The 17,606-nt window shown below is 38.8% G+C and overlaps 1 protein-coding gene across 8 annotated transcripts in view; it reads left to right on the forward strand.

Moving 5' to 3' along the window:
* The window catches only part of LOC106073855 (beta-1 adrenergic receptor-like), a 74,089-nt gene that overhangs the window by 53,039 nt on the left and 3,444 nt on the right, over window positions 1–17,606 (forward strand). For 7 of the 8 annotated variants that reach the window (XM_056025402.1, XM_056025399.1, XM_056025396.1 and 4 more), the window contains 3 exons: window positions 11,661–11,872; window positions 12,734–13,258; window positions 15,499–15,640. In XM_056025402.1, the coding sequence (XP_055881377.1) occupies window positions 11,714–11,872; window positions 12,734–13,258; window positions 15,499–15,640 (826 nt within the window). In that variant the 5' untranslated portion in view covers window positions 11,661–11,713. Of the gene's footprint in view, window positions 1–9,336; window positions 9,507–11,660; window positions 11,873–12,733; window positions 13,259–15,498; window positions 15,641–17,606 lie in introns of those variants that run through there. The other variant, XM_056025403.1, reaches the window with a different exon arrangement.

Genomic DNA, 17,606 nt, shown 5'->3' on the forward strand with positions numbered 1-17,606 from the left:
CTGTTTTGTTTTGTTTACAGATTTAACATTGTTATTGTTGCATTCAATTGGGCTCTTGAAATAATAATTTGTGCACATAGTGCAACGTTCTGTTTCTTGTTTTTGTTTTTTTGTTGTTGTTGTTCTTATTTGTTTGTTTTTTATTTGTCTGTCAGATCTTAGTGCGACAGCAATTTAGTTATACCAGTTCGTTTGAAAGTCATCTGTTTGTATAAAAAGCTCCACTTTCAGACCTTGTGGTCTATAGGGCAGAAGATGTAAAAGTCGTCTGTTTCTGTGGCCAATGGTTTACGAGGGTGTCATGTGGCCAGCACAGCGACCAACCGCCTTTACTTTTCCCCAACTAATGTCAGGTACCCATTAGAGCTGGGTTTACTCGGAGGCGCCCAAAGATCATGAAATTAAAATCACAGTCTTCACTAGGATCCGAACCCGGGATCCCCGATTTGGAAGTTAAGCGCTTTACGCTCAACCGCCGCGCCACCATCTGTTTTTATGAATTGTCCCAATGGACCTCATTCACCAATCGTAAACAAACAACATTTAGCCACGTGATTCTTTTATACAAATTACGATCTAATTTTAATACAGAATGGCTATCACGTGACAGTTTTTTTTCCGTTGTTTTATCAATATTATCACGTGACTAAATGTTGTTTGTTTACTATTGGTGAATGAGGTCCATTGTCCATTGCTTGGCAGAACAATTTTTGGAGGTTGGCTTAAAAAGAAACAATCTAGTTATCATTGCTAGTAGGCCTACTAAATAAGATTTTTTTTTCCTTTTTTAAAACAAAGTATGACTGTTATTGATTTTGTTTGATTGCATGACCACCACTGCTGATTCTTATCTTACCGCAGGTTCTTATCCTACAGAACGTTCGCTCACAATGGTAGAGAGATATTCATGCTTAATCCAGTCTTCTATTCCTGACGTTGTGTTTCATGCTTGAGTACCACTTTGAAATTCTCCTATTTGGTACTCGACGTTTTGACGCTGCCGTGCGTTCTGTTATGGCGCCAGACATTTTGGAGATAGAAGTTCTTAGGGTCATTTCCAAAGCGATATCACAAAGCTTTCTATGATAAACATTTTTTTTTACTATAGGCCTACTATAAGTACAAATATATATATATATAGGCCTACATTCTGCCCTTAAGCTCACCCCTAACATTTTAATAAATGTTTTGAATGTTTCATTAATAAATATCACAAACTATGTACAGGTCAGATTTCAGAACACAATTTTGACAAGCGTTCTATCGTTGTTTCATTTTGTTTCCAGTAAATATTAAAACTACAAACATTATGATGTTAAATTACAGAACTATAATTACAAACAAACAAAAATACAACTTAAAGCCAAAATATAATATAAACAAGATTACAAAGACAGTTTGTGTGGAAACACAAACTCAAAATCGGCCCCCGAAGTGGTCCACCCAGGCAGGCTTCAATATTTTCAGAAAGAACATCCAAATGAAATTATATCAAAGACAAATGAGAGATAAGAATGGAGAAAGAAGGTTGACAGATCTTGTGTAGTGCCCCAACGGTACAGCAGATCAAAGGATAGGTGCCAGTGAATGCAAAGTTAGATGTGAACCTGGCCTAACTAGTTCCCCTTTCAGACCTTCTGGTGTATAGGGCAGATGATGTAAAGTTCATCTGTTTTTGTGGCCTACGGTTAACGAGGGTGTCATGTAGCCAGCACAACGACCAACCGCCTTTACTTTTCCCCAACTAATATCAGGTACTCATTGGAGCTGGGTGGACTCAGAGGCGCTTAAGAATTCCGAAGTTGAAAATTCCAGTCTTCACCTGGATTCGAACCCGGGGCCCCCGGTTCAGAAGCCAAGCGCTTTACCGCTCAGCTACCGCGCCTCTTCTGGGCCCAACTGAAGTCTTATAATTGATGTAATTGTTTTGATAAGGCCCAATCTCTTATTCGAATTCTTTTAAAAAAAAAAAAAAAGAAAAAAAAACGCAATAAAAAAAAGATTACGAAAATGAAGTTTACAAGATTACTATTCGTTTTAATTTAGGTCTAACTTATAAAACATTAGCTTTTTCTCTTTAAAAAACTGCTTGTATAACTGATTTTAAAAATTAGATTTTTCGCTTTCAGAAAAAAAAAAGTAGCCGTTGCATCAGAACTTTGAATGGTCTAAAATATTGTGATGTCGGATTTTCAATATCTTTTCTAGTTTACGAGATCTAAGCGGGACGGACGGACAGACGGACAGACATTTCGCACAAAAATAATAGCGTCTTTTCCCCTTTCGGGGGCCGCTAAACATACTTTCGAACGCACATACACGTACAGATGTAGAATTATTTTTTAAGACATTGAAAAATGAAGGTATACATATATATATATATATATATATATATATATATATATATATATATATATATATATATATATATATATATACATATATATATTGAGCACCAAAATATCTTGCGCCTAAACGAACATGCCTAAACGGCTGGACCCAAACATCCTATATGAATCTTTTCTATTTGTCCCCCCTGACTCTCTTTACATTCTCCCTTTCTTTTTTCCCCATTCACTTTCTGTTTTCACTTTTTACTTTCATCTCTTTTTGCTAGTTTTTAGACTCTCACTTGTTGCACTCTCTCTTTTTTCTTCCCTTTTTCTCTGTCTCTCACTTTGTCTCTCTCTCTCTTTTTTACACACACACACTCTGTCTCTTTTCCTTATCTGTCTCTCTCTTTCATTCTCTGTCTCTTTCCTTGTCTATTTCTCTCTCTCTTTCTTTCTCTCTCTCTTTCCTTCTCTGTCTCTCTCTTTCCTTCTCCGTCTCTTTCCTTGTCTATATCTCTCTCTCTTTCCTTCTGTTTCTTTCCTTGTCTATGTCTCTCTCTTTTTCCTTGTCTATGTCTCTCTCTCTTTTCTTCTGTTTCTTTCCTTGTCTTTGTCTCTCTCTCTTTCCTTGTCTATGTCTCTCTCTTTTTCCTTGTCTATGTCTCTCTCTCTTTCCTTCTCTTTCTTTCCTTGTCTATGTCTCTATCTTTTTCCTTGTCTATGTCTCTCTCTCTTTCCTTCTGTTTCTTTCCTTGTCTTTGTCTCTCTCTCTCTTTTCTTCTGTTTCTTTCCTTGTCTATGTCTCTCTCTCTTACCTTCTGTTTCTTTCCTTGCCTATGTCTCTCTCTTTTTCCTTGTCTATGTCTCTCTCTTTTTCCTTGTCTATGTCTCTCTCTCTCTCTCCTTCTGTTTCTTTCCTTGCCTATGTCTCTCTCTTTTTCCTTGTCTATGTGTAATAAGAAATAAAGGAACACTGAAGAGTAACCTAAAACAAGGCTATTATTAAACTAGAACGACACATGAACTGACGAAAGAGACTTGGACAGTAGCACACTAGATCAATGTTGTGAACACATTCTCACGACGTTACACAAACATAAACAAAAAGTAACTATTTCACCACATTCACCCCGCCTAGAATTAAAATAGCAAGTATAATAATATAGTAGGCCAATAGCATAAATGAAGAGAGAATGCCAGTGCCTGTAATACCATAGATTATCAATAGATCAATAAATAGTGTCGAAATATTAATTTCTCTAGTAAACAATAGTGAATGGTGATACAAAGAAACCTAAAAACCAGTATCTGTTGTATGACTTATAAACAATTAATAGTTTCTGTTTTAAGTATTAACAAATAGTGTAGTAAGTAAACATGTACGTAAGTAAGTGAAAAGTAAACTCTAGTATCAGTAGCAAGAGATAAACAATGCCAGTTTATGTAGAACATAAGTAGTGCAATAGAGGAACAACTCTAGACTCTATAGTTCGGTCTGGTTCTTCTCTCTCTTAAGTTGTAACGGGGTTGACTATCCTGTTCTACAGTTTGGGAGTCACTAGCGAGTTCCTGAGCGTCAATTGGGGTATTTTCAAGAGGAAGCGCTCGGAGGTCCTCAGAGCCTACCAGGGGTTCTTTCCTTTCTTGTATCACCGTAGGGGTGTTTACTGGTACTTCCGTGTTTTGAGTTTCTGGAGGATATTCATTATCCTCACCCTGAGGGAAGAACGAAGGTTCACTTGTTGTTGTGGATGGGGAGGGGGTGGGAGCCAAGCGTCTTAGAGAGACCGTCTCCTCTTTACCGCTGGGCAACCGTACGACGGCATATTGGGGGTTACACATCAGCAGGTCGACTTCCTCCGTTAGAGGATCATACTTTGAAGATCGGTTCTCTCTTCTCAGCAACACTCGACCTGGGCTAGATAGCCAAGTGGGGATAGATATCCCGAAGGAGGATTTCCGGTTGAACCGGAAAACTCTCTCGTGTGGAGTTTCGTTTGTTGCCGTAGATAGTAATGATCTAATCGAGTATAGGGCCTGGTTCAAGACAAGCTCCCATCTCGAGTTCGGGAGATCGAGGTCTTTCAGTGCTAAAGTAACAGCGTTCCATAGAGTTTTGTTTAGTCGTTCAATTTGTCCGTTGCATGAGGGATTAAAAGCGGTTGTTCTACTTGTAGCTATTCCCCTCTCGTGCAGAAAGGATTGCACCTCCCTCGACATAAAGGCCGTACCTCTGTCAGAATGGACGTACTCTGGCATCCCAACTAAGGAAAACAGCTGATTTAAACACTTTATGACAGTAGATGAGGACATATCGGGACATGGGTAGGCAAATGGGAAGCGTGAGTACTCATCCACCATTGTTAATAAGTATTTGTTGTGAGTAGCAGATGGGAGTGGCCCCTTAAAATCGATGCTTACTCTCTGAAATGGTTGGGTAGCCTTGATGAGGGTGCCTGAAAACTGTTTGAAGAATCTAGGCTTCAGTTCAGCGCAAGTTTTACATTGGTTTACCACTTTGCGGACGTCCTCGCAGGAAAAAGGTAAGTTCTTAGTCCGAACGAAATGGAGGAGTCTCGTGACCCCTGGGTGACAGAGGTTGTTGTGTAACAGTTTGAGGTCTTCTCCAGTCATTGCTGACGCAAAGTGGTTTCTTGAAAAGGTATCCGCCGCAGCGTTTTGTTTCCCGGGTCGATATACGACGTCATATTGGAAACAACTAAGCTCCAGTCGCCATCTTTGTATCTTTTCGTTTTTGATCTTGCCCTTGTTCTGCTGGTCAAACATAAAAGACACTGAGCGTTGATCTGTAACCAATGTGAAGGGTCTACTGATAAGGTAATGTTGCCATTTTCTCAGGGCTTCTACGATAGCGTATGCTTCCTTTTCTACTGCTGAGTGTCTGCGTTCACTATTCGTGAGTGTTCTTGAAAAGAAGGCGACAGGACGGCCTTCTTGATTAAGAGTGGCGGCAATCGCGATGTCAGAGGCATCTGTTTCGACTGTTAGAGGTCGATTGTAATCTATCGTCGACACAGCAGCGTTTTCAAGTTCGTGTTTTAGCTGTTTAAAAGCTTCTTGAACTTGTTCAGGGGGAGGAAAGGCTTTGTTGTTTACCAATAAATGGATCTTGTTGGAGAAATTTGGGATCCATTGAGAATAATAGGACAGTAGTCCAATCACCCGCTTTTGTGATTTCATGTCTTGTGGTGGAGGTAGGTTTCTCAATGCTTGAAATCTTTCGGGGTCTGGTCTTAATTGCCCTTGTGAGATTTCGTAGCCTAGGAGGCATACTTTATTAGTCGCAATAGCACTTTTATCATTGTTGAAGGTGATACCGTACTTTTTAGCGGCATTGAGAAATCTCTGTAGATTCTGGTCGTGGCTACTGGGGTCAAGTCCGCAGATGGTAACGTTATCCACGTAAGCGAACGTGTCCTGTAGCCCTGCCTCCTCAATTATTGTGTTGATCGTCCTTTGAAATGCAGCGACTCCGTTTGTCACTCCAAAAGGAATGCGGCAAAACTGATAAAGCTTTCCGCCAGCCTCGAACGCCGTGTACTGCTTTTCATCATCCCTGATAGGTATCTGGTGGTAAGCGCTTTTGAGGTCAAATGTACTGTACATTGAGTATTTAGATATTTCCTGCACCAGTTCATCAACTTTTGGCACGGGGTACGCGTCGAGGTAAGTGAATCGATTGATGGTTTGGCTATAGTCGATAACCATTCTCTTTTTGTGCCTTTCATTAGTTGTTACAATTATCTGGGCTCGCCACGGGGACGTGGAAGGCTCAATAATTTTGTCAGATAGGAGTCTCTTGATTTCATTTTGAATGAATTTGGAGTCAGGCATAGAATATTTTCTAGATTTAGTGGCTATGGGGTGGCAGTTAGGAGCAAGATTAGCGAAGAGGCGAGGGGCTTCAACTCGTGCAGCTTTCAGCGTACAGACCTGGAGAGTGCTCCGTTTTCCCTCAAATGGGATCATCAGTTTTTCATGCTGGCTGATGAAATCTAGCCCTAAGATTACATCAGATACTAGTCCATCTAGTAGTGAGAGCTTAACACTTTCGTATTGTTCATCTTTGTACTTTATTTTTGCGAAAATATGGCCGTGAGTAGTGCGAGAAAGATGTGTAGAGGCCATGTAGATTCTGTTTCTGGACGTTTCTAATTTCCATCTGTACCTTTTAGCAATTGAAGAAGATATATAGCTTTCACTGCTCCCCGTATCTACGAGAGCCTTCAATGGTACTCCATTGACGAGTATTGAAATAGTAGATTTAGTAAGACCGGACGCTGGTGTCGATGCCCAGGAAGATCCAACGGTTGTAGTCCGAGACGTCTCATCATCTGCTTTCACTATGGCTGAGGTTATAGATTTGAGTGTCTGTCTGGTCGATCTACAGACTTTCTGGAAATGGCCCCTCTTACCGCACAAGTTGCATGTAGCGTCACGGGCCGGACATCTAAAGCGTTGATGTGGGCTGTTTCCACAAAAGAAACATCTTTTACTAGTCGCCGCACTCACCTCGTGTTCTACTTTTGTCGTTGGAGAAAGGCTCTCCTCGTTGGCGCTAGCTCCACAGGGAGTTTCAGAGCAGATGTTATACGCCATGGCATGGTTATGGGCATATTCAAGTTGTCTTGCCTCTTCATAGGCGCACTGTAGAGTTAAAGTAGATTTCTCTAAGAGTCGCAGCCTTATGCTGTTTGAAGCCAGTCCAGTAATGAAGGCGTCTCTTACGAAGATATCTCTGTGTTCTTCAGCGGTGACAGCTTTGAAGTCACAGTCTTTGGCCATATTTTTAAGCTTAAGTAGGAAGGAGTCAACGGTTTGTCCGTTCTCTTGTCGACAAAGAGTTATCACGTGCCGTGCAAAAATTTCGCTTTTAGGCTTCACGTAGACATTTTGTAGAACTTTGATTGATTCTTCGAACGTGGTACACTCACTTATGTACTGAAATACGCTCGAAGAAACGTAGTTTTCCAGTAATTTCTTGTTGTCAATCTCACAGTGAGAGACTGAGGAGATGAAATTCTCAAATGTTCTGAGCCAGTGCAGCCACTTCTCGGCAGCCGATGGCGAGCTAGGCTCTATGTCTAGCTCTTTTGGCCTAAATAGCCGTTCCATTTGTATAATTACTTTTACTTACAGACTGAGAATAGTGTTGAACGAAAATCCAAAAAAGATACGTGAGGCACATAGATCCATAGAATTGAAAATTTCTAGTTTAATAAATTGTAATAAGAAATAAAGGAACACTGAAGAGTAACCTAAAACAAGGCTATTATTAAACTAGAACGACACATGAACTGACGAAAGAGACTTGGACAGTAGCACACTAGATCAATGTTGTGAACACATTCTCACGACGTTACACAAACATAAACAAAAAGTAACTATTTCACCACACTATGTCTCTCTCTCTTTCCTTCTGTTTCTTTCCTTGTCTTTGTCTCTCTCTCTCTCTTTCCTTGTCTATGTCTCTCTCTTTTTCCTTGTCTATGTCTCTCTCTCTCTTTCCTTCTGTTTCTTTCCTTGCCTATGTCTCTCTCTTTTTCCTTGTCTATGTCTCTCTCTCTTTCCTTCTATTTCTTTCCTTGTCTATGTCTCTCTCTCTTTCCTTCTATTTATTTCCTTGTCTATGTCTCTCTCTCTTTCCTTCTGTTTCTTACCTTGTCTATGTCTCTCTCTCTTTCCTTCTATTTCTTTCCTTGTCTATGTCTCTCTCTCTCTCTTTCCTTCTATTTCTTTCCTTGTCTATGTCTCTCTCTTTTTCCTTGTCTATGTCTCTCTCTCTTTCCTTCTGTTTCTTTCCTTGTCTTTGTCTCTCTCTCTCTTTCCTTGTCTATGTCTCTCTCTTTTTCCTTGTCTATGTCTCTCTCTCTCTTTCCTTCTCATTCTTTCCTTGTCTATGTCTCTCTCTCTTTCCTTCTGTTTCTTTCCTTGTCTATGTCTCTTTCTCTTTCCTTCTCTTTCTTTCCTTGTCTATGTCTCTCTTTCCTTCTGTTTCTTTCCTTGTCTATGTCTCTCTCTATTTCCTTCTTTTTCTTTCCTTGTCTATGTCTCTCTTTCCTTCTGTTTCTTTCCTTGTCTATGTCTCTCTCTCTTTCCTTCTGTTTCTTTCCTTGTCTATGTCTCTCTCTATTTCCTTCTATTTCTTTCCTTGTCTATGTCTCTCTCTATTTCCTTCTATTTCTTTCCTTGTCTATGTCTCTCTCTCTTTCCTTCTATTTATTTCCTTGTCTATGTCTCTCTCTCTTTCCTTCTCTGTGTCTCTCTTTCCTTCTCTGCCACTCTCTTTCCCTCTCTGTCTTTCTCTATTCTCTGTCTCTCTTTTTCCTTCTGTCTGCCAATTCTCTTTCCTTCTTTGTTTCTCCGTCCCTCTATGTCGCTCTTTCCCCCTCACTGTCATCCTTTCTTCTCTTTCTCTCTTCCTAAACTATTCAATCCAAACGATTCCCATTAACCTCTCTCTCTCTCTCTCTTAGTACATTCACTAAACCCATCTAATTATTTCATTGACCACCTACACCCTCCCAGTGGACTAACCTTCACTGCCACACTCTTCCCTCTTTCGCTCCCCCCCCCCATCTTTTTTTTGTTGTTCTTCCCAGCACTGTCTAGCTTTGAAACTTTGGACTCACCAAATTATTATCACTCTTGTCTCTCTAGACTCTCGGGTCTCCTTCCCCTCCACCCATCCGACCCTTTCCTTTTGATTATCCCTTCGGGGGGTTGCACTCAGAAGCAATTTTTCCCAGTAATTTTAAGCCGGAGTCCCTTTTGGGCGTGCGCGCCGTACTCACTCTCATGGTCGTCCCCACTCGGATATGGTGGCAGCATTATGTGATGAGAAGGGGGAGAGACCAAATGACTTTTAAATGCGCTGATGGGTGTCAGCGACCAGCTGGTCATTTAGTCAGAGAAGCTAATCGCTTTAGTGATTCAGGGTAATCTTTGTACTCTACACTTCGTTTGGTGGCGCAGTAAGTAAACGCATCAAGTACTTTTACTAAAGCTTGCATCTACTTCATTGAAACAAAACACACTGAACGAGACCTAGACCTAGATCTACTAGTTAGTAGCCTACTAGTCATAGAAGTGTTCCTTTCGTTAAAATTCAATTAAAGATTCCTGATTGCTAACATCAATGGCTTGAAACAAGTAAGCAAAAAAAAAAAAAGATGTTTTTTTTGTGTTTTTTTCACTATCATTACTTTTACTCCAGTGGATTATTAGGCTGTTTGTACTATTATTATGTTTAGAGAGTTCGTTAAAACAAAAGTGGCGGAATCGTGATACTCTTGCAGATTGAGCTGTTAATTCAAACGTTTGGCTTATTTCAGTAACATGGCCAATTAGCTCAATATCAGTCTATCAGTTGTAGGCATATTTGTTTAGTACTATCCTTGGGTTTATAATGTAGTTGAATACGGTGTGTTCTTGTTTCTTACAAGCTATTGCTTAATTTTCTTTTTTTTCATCGATCTGGGTGAAACATTAATAATTTATCACTATATATCAAACCCTTGTTAATTTTTTTTACCAATTAGATAACTGGAATTTAAAACAAGAAACACATTAAAAGTAGTGTTTTTAAAAGGCATGCAACTTATAGAGCGACTGTTTTTCTCTTCAAAATGAATGATTGTTAGATTAAAAAACAATGGTACATTTTTACCCCGCCATCTTCTCCTCGAGAAACAATCCTGGTTAAGCGAATGTATAGATCTAGTACACGTGATAATATTTCAATGATACGTATTAACATCTAGACTTAGAAGACGATGCGCAAAATTTTCCTGAACATTAATTTATTAAACTCTTGAATCAATAAAGCCTTGCTTCCGGAAATTCCCGAAAGCGATAGTCTTTTCAAGAACTTAATAGTCTTTTCGAAACCGATGTTGGATCTAGACTTAGAATCCTAGATCTCGATCTCTAGCCAAATTTTAATTTATTTCATTTTTTTTTTACTTCAAGAATTATAACAATCAAACTAGAGTTTTCCCCATGTGGCCAACGAGCTAGGAATTCTTTTCTCAGCGATATACATCAACTGTTAAATTTCTGGAGACATGGTTAGAGTCGGGTTTGTTTGTTTTTTGTAGATAATCTCCAAGACTCCTCCACTCTTCATGAGTCTCCGACTTGAATAGAGGTTTGGTAACAATACACCAGTGTCATTTTAATGTGTAGTTGGCACCTCTTTTCAACTCAGAACTTCATAGAGCCTAGATGTTGGGCGGATGGTGGAACCTGGACACGAATCTCAAAAACGGCTCTAACGATTTTCCTAGATTTTTAACAGTTGATGTGTATTGCTGAGAAAAGAATAACTAGCTCGTTAGTCACACGGAGAAAACTCTAGTTTGACCGTACGTGTACGATACCCGGCTTGAGCCAAAATAAAATTTAATTAATTATTTTATGCTGTATATATATTTTAACTGGTAAAATGAAGGTATTGCCTTTCTTTAAATTTACTTTTTAGTATTTCTCTTGTTTGTAAGGAGTTTGTTTTTCTGTTTTTCTGATATTCACTGCTTCACTTTAAAACGTTAGCTGCTAAATGTCAATTACAGATTATTAAATTAGACCTGAGGAATTACTCTTTTTTTTTCAAAGAGAAGATAAGCGTGTAGCAACAATGACTAAATCATGTAGATAACTTACAACTATAAAGCTACCAACGCATTCGCCTTCACAGATACGCATGAACACATATACAAGAGATTTCCTTTATTGTAATAAAACGTCATTAACGTTTGTCAGATAGGCTATCCGTTTTTTTTTTTAAAAGCAGCATTTAAGAAATAAAGCTAATTGCCTCATTCTGAATAGTAAAGCATGGTTTAATCTAATCTTTTATTAAGTTTATGTGTCAATGTTTCGAAAAGACTTCAGCTTACATATGTCTCTTTAAAACTCACTCTAGGAATATTTTTCTACCTTGTTTGCCATAGACTCTAATGCAGATTTATTTCACGCTCCCTCGTAACTGTACTTACATTTGGTATTCTAACTAATGACATAACTCTCCAAGCGTAGCCTAAATAGTAAATACCATCCCAAATTTCGACCAAACTAGTAGACCTACATTAAAGGCAAATGTTATCTTCAGTCCACTCTCACAACTAATTTTACTATAAAACTGTACGTCCTACTGTCACTGAACGACCTGGTGTCCTAAAATTAAACCCCACTTATTTTAGTGCTCGACCCTTCCTGTCCCGCCCCCCTTAGTTCCTTCAAGTCTATTCAGTTATTCCATGACTGACTCTAGACAAAACGTTATTTATCTGTTTTATATTTCAGTGAAACATATGATTGGGATTTAACGACAACAGGCAGGAGGTAACGAGGTCAACATGGACTCTCCGCCCCAGACCCCGGCCACGGATCCTCCTCATGACGGGCAGCTCCATTTCTCTCCAGTTGAGATTCCCATCATTTTATTCACAGTCTGGGCCATTGTGGCCAACTCGGTCTTGATCCTGGCCATACTTCGGAATGAACACAGGAGACAGGCTAGTGCATTGTATACTAGTAATGTTTACATGTTCTTTCGTTAAGCAGCAACTCGATGTAGAAACTAAGTGTCAAGCAATTTAAAGCAACTAATTGTATGAATAAAACTAAAGCCTTTAAATAGAACCCAGGTCAAAATGTGAGCTCCCTAACACAATACGCATTCAAATATCAACAAGCAGACACTCTAACACAACATATCAACGGCTCTTTTAGTGCAGCCCGTCAAACAAACTTCCTACGGGACACATCAACTAGACAGTATTTACACATCTAAAGGCCGGATTTAAGGAAGCTCACAATTTTAAATATACATATTTGTTTACAAATTAAATGTATAAGCACTCTATTTCTTTCATCAAAAATATGACATGTTTTTAGATTTATTTTATGTACATTTATATTGAAACTTGATAAGGATAGGGGCCTCTTCAAAAAGTCCTGACCAGGGCCTCCACTTACTAAGATCTGGCACTGCCCACCTTTATGTCAATTATATGCCATGTCTATCTGCATCAATACTGTTACACACTGCCCACCTGAATGTCAATTATCTGCCATGTCTATCTGCATCAATAACTGTTACACACTGCCCACCTGTATGTCAATTATCTGCCATGTCTATCTGCATCAATAACTGTTACACACTGCCCACCTGTATGTCAATTATCTGCCATGTCTATATGCATCAATACTGTTACACACTGTATGTCTATTATTTACCAAGTCTATCATCAATATTTTTAACGCACTGCTTGACCGCATTTTTGTTTTACTGGTAAAAAAAAATACTGTAGGCTTACGAAGCAATGGCATTGAACTTAATTGTGTAATAATTATTGTTTTTTTTAATTTGTTAGGTGAGCTTCAACCTGCATGTTTGTAACTTGAGTTCAGTCGGATTGCTCCTGGGCTGCTTCGTTCTTCCTCTGCTCATTGACTTTAACTTGAAAAACTTTTGGTCCTACGATGACAACCTTTGCCGTATCTGGCTCATGGCAGACCTCCTCGTGTGTACCGTGTCTGTCCTGGTTGTCTTGGCCATGGTCTTTGATAGGTTCGTCCTTTTCTCCTGCCCAGGTTCCGCTGAAGGAACTTGCAAGTACGTGCTGTCGGCACTGCTGATCATCCTTCCCTGGGTACTGGGCACTGCCATTGTGCTTCCCATCTATCTGTTCGGTGAGACTGGAGATGGTGTTAAAGAAGGAGTCTGCTACCTTCATTATGAACCACCTTTCCCGATCGTGTCTGAGCTGGCAGGATTCATTGTTCCTGGACTGGCCACGTTTGGACTGCTGGTGGCGACAACTCTGACCTTTTGGCTCAAACGACAAGAGCTTCGAGAAATGGATTTTAGCGAAGAGAGAGAGCATAAAGGTTGGCAGGTAATTCTGAATATTTGAATTTACTAATATTATATTTTTGTTTCACTATGTATCTACATTTATGACCTATTTCCCTTATCAGAAATAGATCTATGTCACAACCTAACTTGTATGTCTACATAGGTTTCAGTTTCTGTAAAATTAGGTCTGACATTGGAAATCCCTTTTATTGGTCACTAATAGAGCTCTCTTCTAAAAAAAAAATTGTAGGCTACACTCCATGGCATGGGGGGAAAAGACCAAAAGCCTGTCAAGGGTTATTAATCAGCAATAACAGTTTCTAATCAGCCGAGTTGTCTCTGTTCTATGAGATAAAATCATAGGAAGAAGAAAGATCACAACGCAAGTAAAACAAAGTCAATATGACTGCTAACAACGGGACAAGAAAACATTTTTTTAATGTCTAAAAGCTAATTATTTGTTTGCATAATATTTGTTTTGGGGGTGAGCTAAAAACTCAAAAGTGATATACACCATGTGTGTAGATCTATATGTTTTTAAATTAAATTGAACATCAAATCTTTTGCTACTCCTTACTCATATATTCGTGTGTGTGTGTGTTACCACATAATCTAAAGGACCAGTATTAGCTGCTTCTTTTCTCTTGCATTTCTACATCTGACATTCTTTGGCTCAGGAGGACATTAGGCATAGGCAAACTAGGCAACCGCCGAACTGCCTATGGGGCCTCCAACTGATGAGTGCCTCGCACAAGAATATTTTTTCGATAAGAAATTGCGAAACCTAGATCAAATTTAAAACAGCAGAGATCTATGTCTACTAGTTTAGCTGTAAGTCTCTACCATCAACTCTAAGTTTATTCTTAAAACTTAATATCTACTTGTTAGACTACCTTTATAAGAAGAACCTTGTAACTTCCTATTACTAATATATCAAAACGTTATTTCAAGTATGTTGCATCCAAATGCATGCGAAGAATGCAAAGAGGGCTTTATAAAATTTCGTTACTCGTCAGCATTTATTGTTTCAACCAAACAATTGACATTGGGTTATTTTATTTATATGGTGTTTATTTGTATTTGTCTACTTTATTTATTTGGGGCCAAGTTCACTTCGCCTTGGGCCTCCAATTATCTAATGCCGCCCTTTAGCTCTCTTCCTCGCAATTCTTGTTAGTGGAGGGACCGTAGGCCTATACATGAAGCTCATGCAGGTCATACCCAGATAAAGATGTATAGCTAATTGTGTCAGATCCTTGTTGGCTACAGAAATTGGCCAAATGAACATTGAGGTCTTCTATCGTAACTGTTGCTTTTTTTTAAGCAGTACACAATTGTTTCTATCACACTGTAAGTATTGTAAACTATCCTACAAGATGACATCTATGCAAGTACTTTCATTCAACTATTAATTGGAGAAGGCATAATTCTAACGCAATTCAACTTTATTGAGATAAGCTGTAGATTTTCAATGCGTTATTTTTTCTAGCCTCATAAACTGTCCAGAATTAAAACAAAATAATAATCCATATCACGGTTTTACCCCGTGTCCATATTTCAATAGTCCATTATTTTGATTTCCCTAAAACCTTATAATGGCATGTCAAAGTGTGAATTAAGGTTTGAGATTACTTTTATGACTCTTTGACCAACGGGAAGGCTTTTATCCGTGGTCAGGAATGAGAGATTGGCTCTTCACCCCTGTCCCGAGGTCCTATATCAACAAGATGATATATGTAATCACAACCGTTTTCATGAGACACGATTCCTTGAGCCAACGTCATGAGTTTCTCCTCTCATACAAAGGCCGAAGACCGAGCCCACGAAGGGTTTCTGCGTGTTCCTATAATGTAGTGCCACTAGCCGTTTACTCCCGTGGATATGACATGGTTTTCAAACATTTCTTACATCTTCAGCACGTGCAATGTATGTTATCTAGTACTGTGGTAGCCCACTTGGTCGGGGGTAGTGTTCGCTACCCGCTATTGACTTATCCGTTTCCTCTAATGGACATTTCCATGGAGACACCACGATGACGCCACAGGATTTCATGGGAATGGCAAAGTTGGCTATGCCTAGGGTTCGAACTTGGGACCATCGTAAGGATAGTCCGATTAGTATACCATAGTAATGATCTAGGTTGTCAAAAATTTCAAGCGAAACTTGAAATTCTTGATTGAGTCGCATTTAAAAGTATGTAAACGTAAGATGTCATTATGTCTTGATAGTTTTATATCTGATATAAGAATAGCAATCGTTGTCTTTCTATCTTGCATATAGGTGTTAATGTTGTGGATACTAACTGTAGCTGTGTTAGGACTGTGGAGTCCATTTGCTGCGCTTAGGATGGCCAACTTTTTCCTGGACCAAACCTTAGAGAGCTGGATCACTTTTGCTATTTGGTTTGGTTACGCTAGTTCAGGTAATGATTAATTGTTTTAGCTTAACCGACTTCTAAACAAACATTACTTGAGAAATGAGGTTTATGTTTTGAACAAAAAAAAATGTCATATGATTGTTTGAATGACGTGGTTTCTAGTAGAGATGGGAAACGAACCGAACCCGAACCGAACACACCGAACTCGAACCTCACTTATGACCGAACCGAACCGAACCCGAACTTTGAAACTGCTCGGTACGAACAGAACCGAACGAACCCTCCTTATCTTAACCGAACTAATTTTGCAATTTCTACACATCCTTTTTTTTTTAGTTTAATAATAATAATACTAAAATACTTAAATATTTTAGTTTAATTCCAATGATGCCATTATCCAAACATGGATTTTCGCGGGCTGTTTGCAATATTTCTTTTGAACCGATTAGCCCGCCCTCTTAGTAGATCTAGTAAGTAGAAAGTCAATTTTAAAACATTGTCACTTTTATTGAAATGGCTGTAAGTTGAGAGTAGAATATTTTTGGCCGACTATATAGAGTGTAGATATAAATCTTCAATATGTTCATATGTATTCTAGTTTAAAATACATTTAATTATCTTCTTTTCATAGTAAAATCAGTTTAAAACGGAATCTCTTTTATAAATATTTAATATTAGAACTACTTAAAAAACTTAATATTTAATTACTAAATAACGGTATTTACATTTCTTTTTAGTGTTGTATGTTTAAAAATTGTGAAGTATTCCGTATAGGAATATTATTACTATTATTCTGGTTTGCATTATTGATCATCAGTATTTTTAATGCACGGGTGTGGGGATGGCGAGTACCTCGAATTGGGGGAGGGTGGAAGCAACTTCCTGACTAATATGGGGTGCTATAGAGTGTGTGTGTGTGTTTCCTGGCGGCGGTAAGATGAGGTTAAGCGATTGATTGGTGTATGCATGTATGATGAGGATATTGAAATGTGAAACCGCAGACAATTTTGAGAAATGAGCTAGATTTCGTTTAAATATCCGTATATTTCATTAATATTACATCTATATCTCAAGTTAAATATGTGAATATTGTAAAGCAGTTACGCTATTGAGCATAAGAAATTTCTTTTAAAGTTTAAGTAAAAATATAAAACGTCTTTATTGATTCAATAAACTTCAATTATACTAGCTGTTTGTAAGCGACAAACCAACTAATAAGGAAAGTGGGCGTCGAAATAAATGTTTTCTTTTCAGTGTAACTTATCTGAATATTAATAAAATTATATGTTTAAAAATTAAAATATTGTTACGAATCTCACTATCCGGCTCTCTGCAAACTGCACCATACACCACCAACTGAAAGAACTTGACAACTCAGGGCTCCAAATAACGTAATAGTTTAATGTTCAATAAAATAACAGCCAATATTGTACAATTGGCAGACTGTACAAATATCTCTCAAGTTAATAGCCGTGCCGTCGTATCAACTCTTGCACTGGTCTCTCTGTCTCGTCTTGGACTTGTACTGAGCCGTAGTAACGAACTGTAGATCGGGAAGTTGTAACTGGTCCGTCTCTGATACCTTCGCTCTTTATATAGGGTCCCTACTGGCCTTCTAGAACCGGACAGAACGTCACTCGACCATTCTGGGTGTCAGATGACTACATCCCTCGTGACGCTCCTGAGCTCTGTTCACCACGTCGATCCTTCCCGAACCATCATGTTGATACTCGTCTCGGCCGACAGTCGTAACTCGTCACGGTTGACCGCTTGTCTAGCGCTGGCCTGGGGCGATTTGTGTCGGCTGACTACACACACACCACTACCCCCATCTGTGCCCCCACCAGGTTTATAACAATATATTAAGTAGGAATATCTTCTAATAAGATCTTGTTAAATGTAGACTGCTTTTGCGAGGCGCGTATGCAACAAAATGGGTCAAAACGTTTTGAAGAACACATTTTAAAACATCTCCACTAGTGTGATTCTTCTGGATTTTTTGTCTTATAAT

This window comes from Biomphalaria glabrata, chromosome 4 (genome assembly GCF_947242115.1).
Source record: "Biomphalaria glabrata chromosome 4, xgBioGlab47.1, whole genome shotgun sequence".
Classification (NCBI taxonomy): domain Eukaryota; kingdom Metazoa; phylum Mollusca; class Gastropoda; family Planorbidae; genus Biomphalaria; species Biomphalaria glabrata.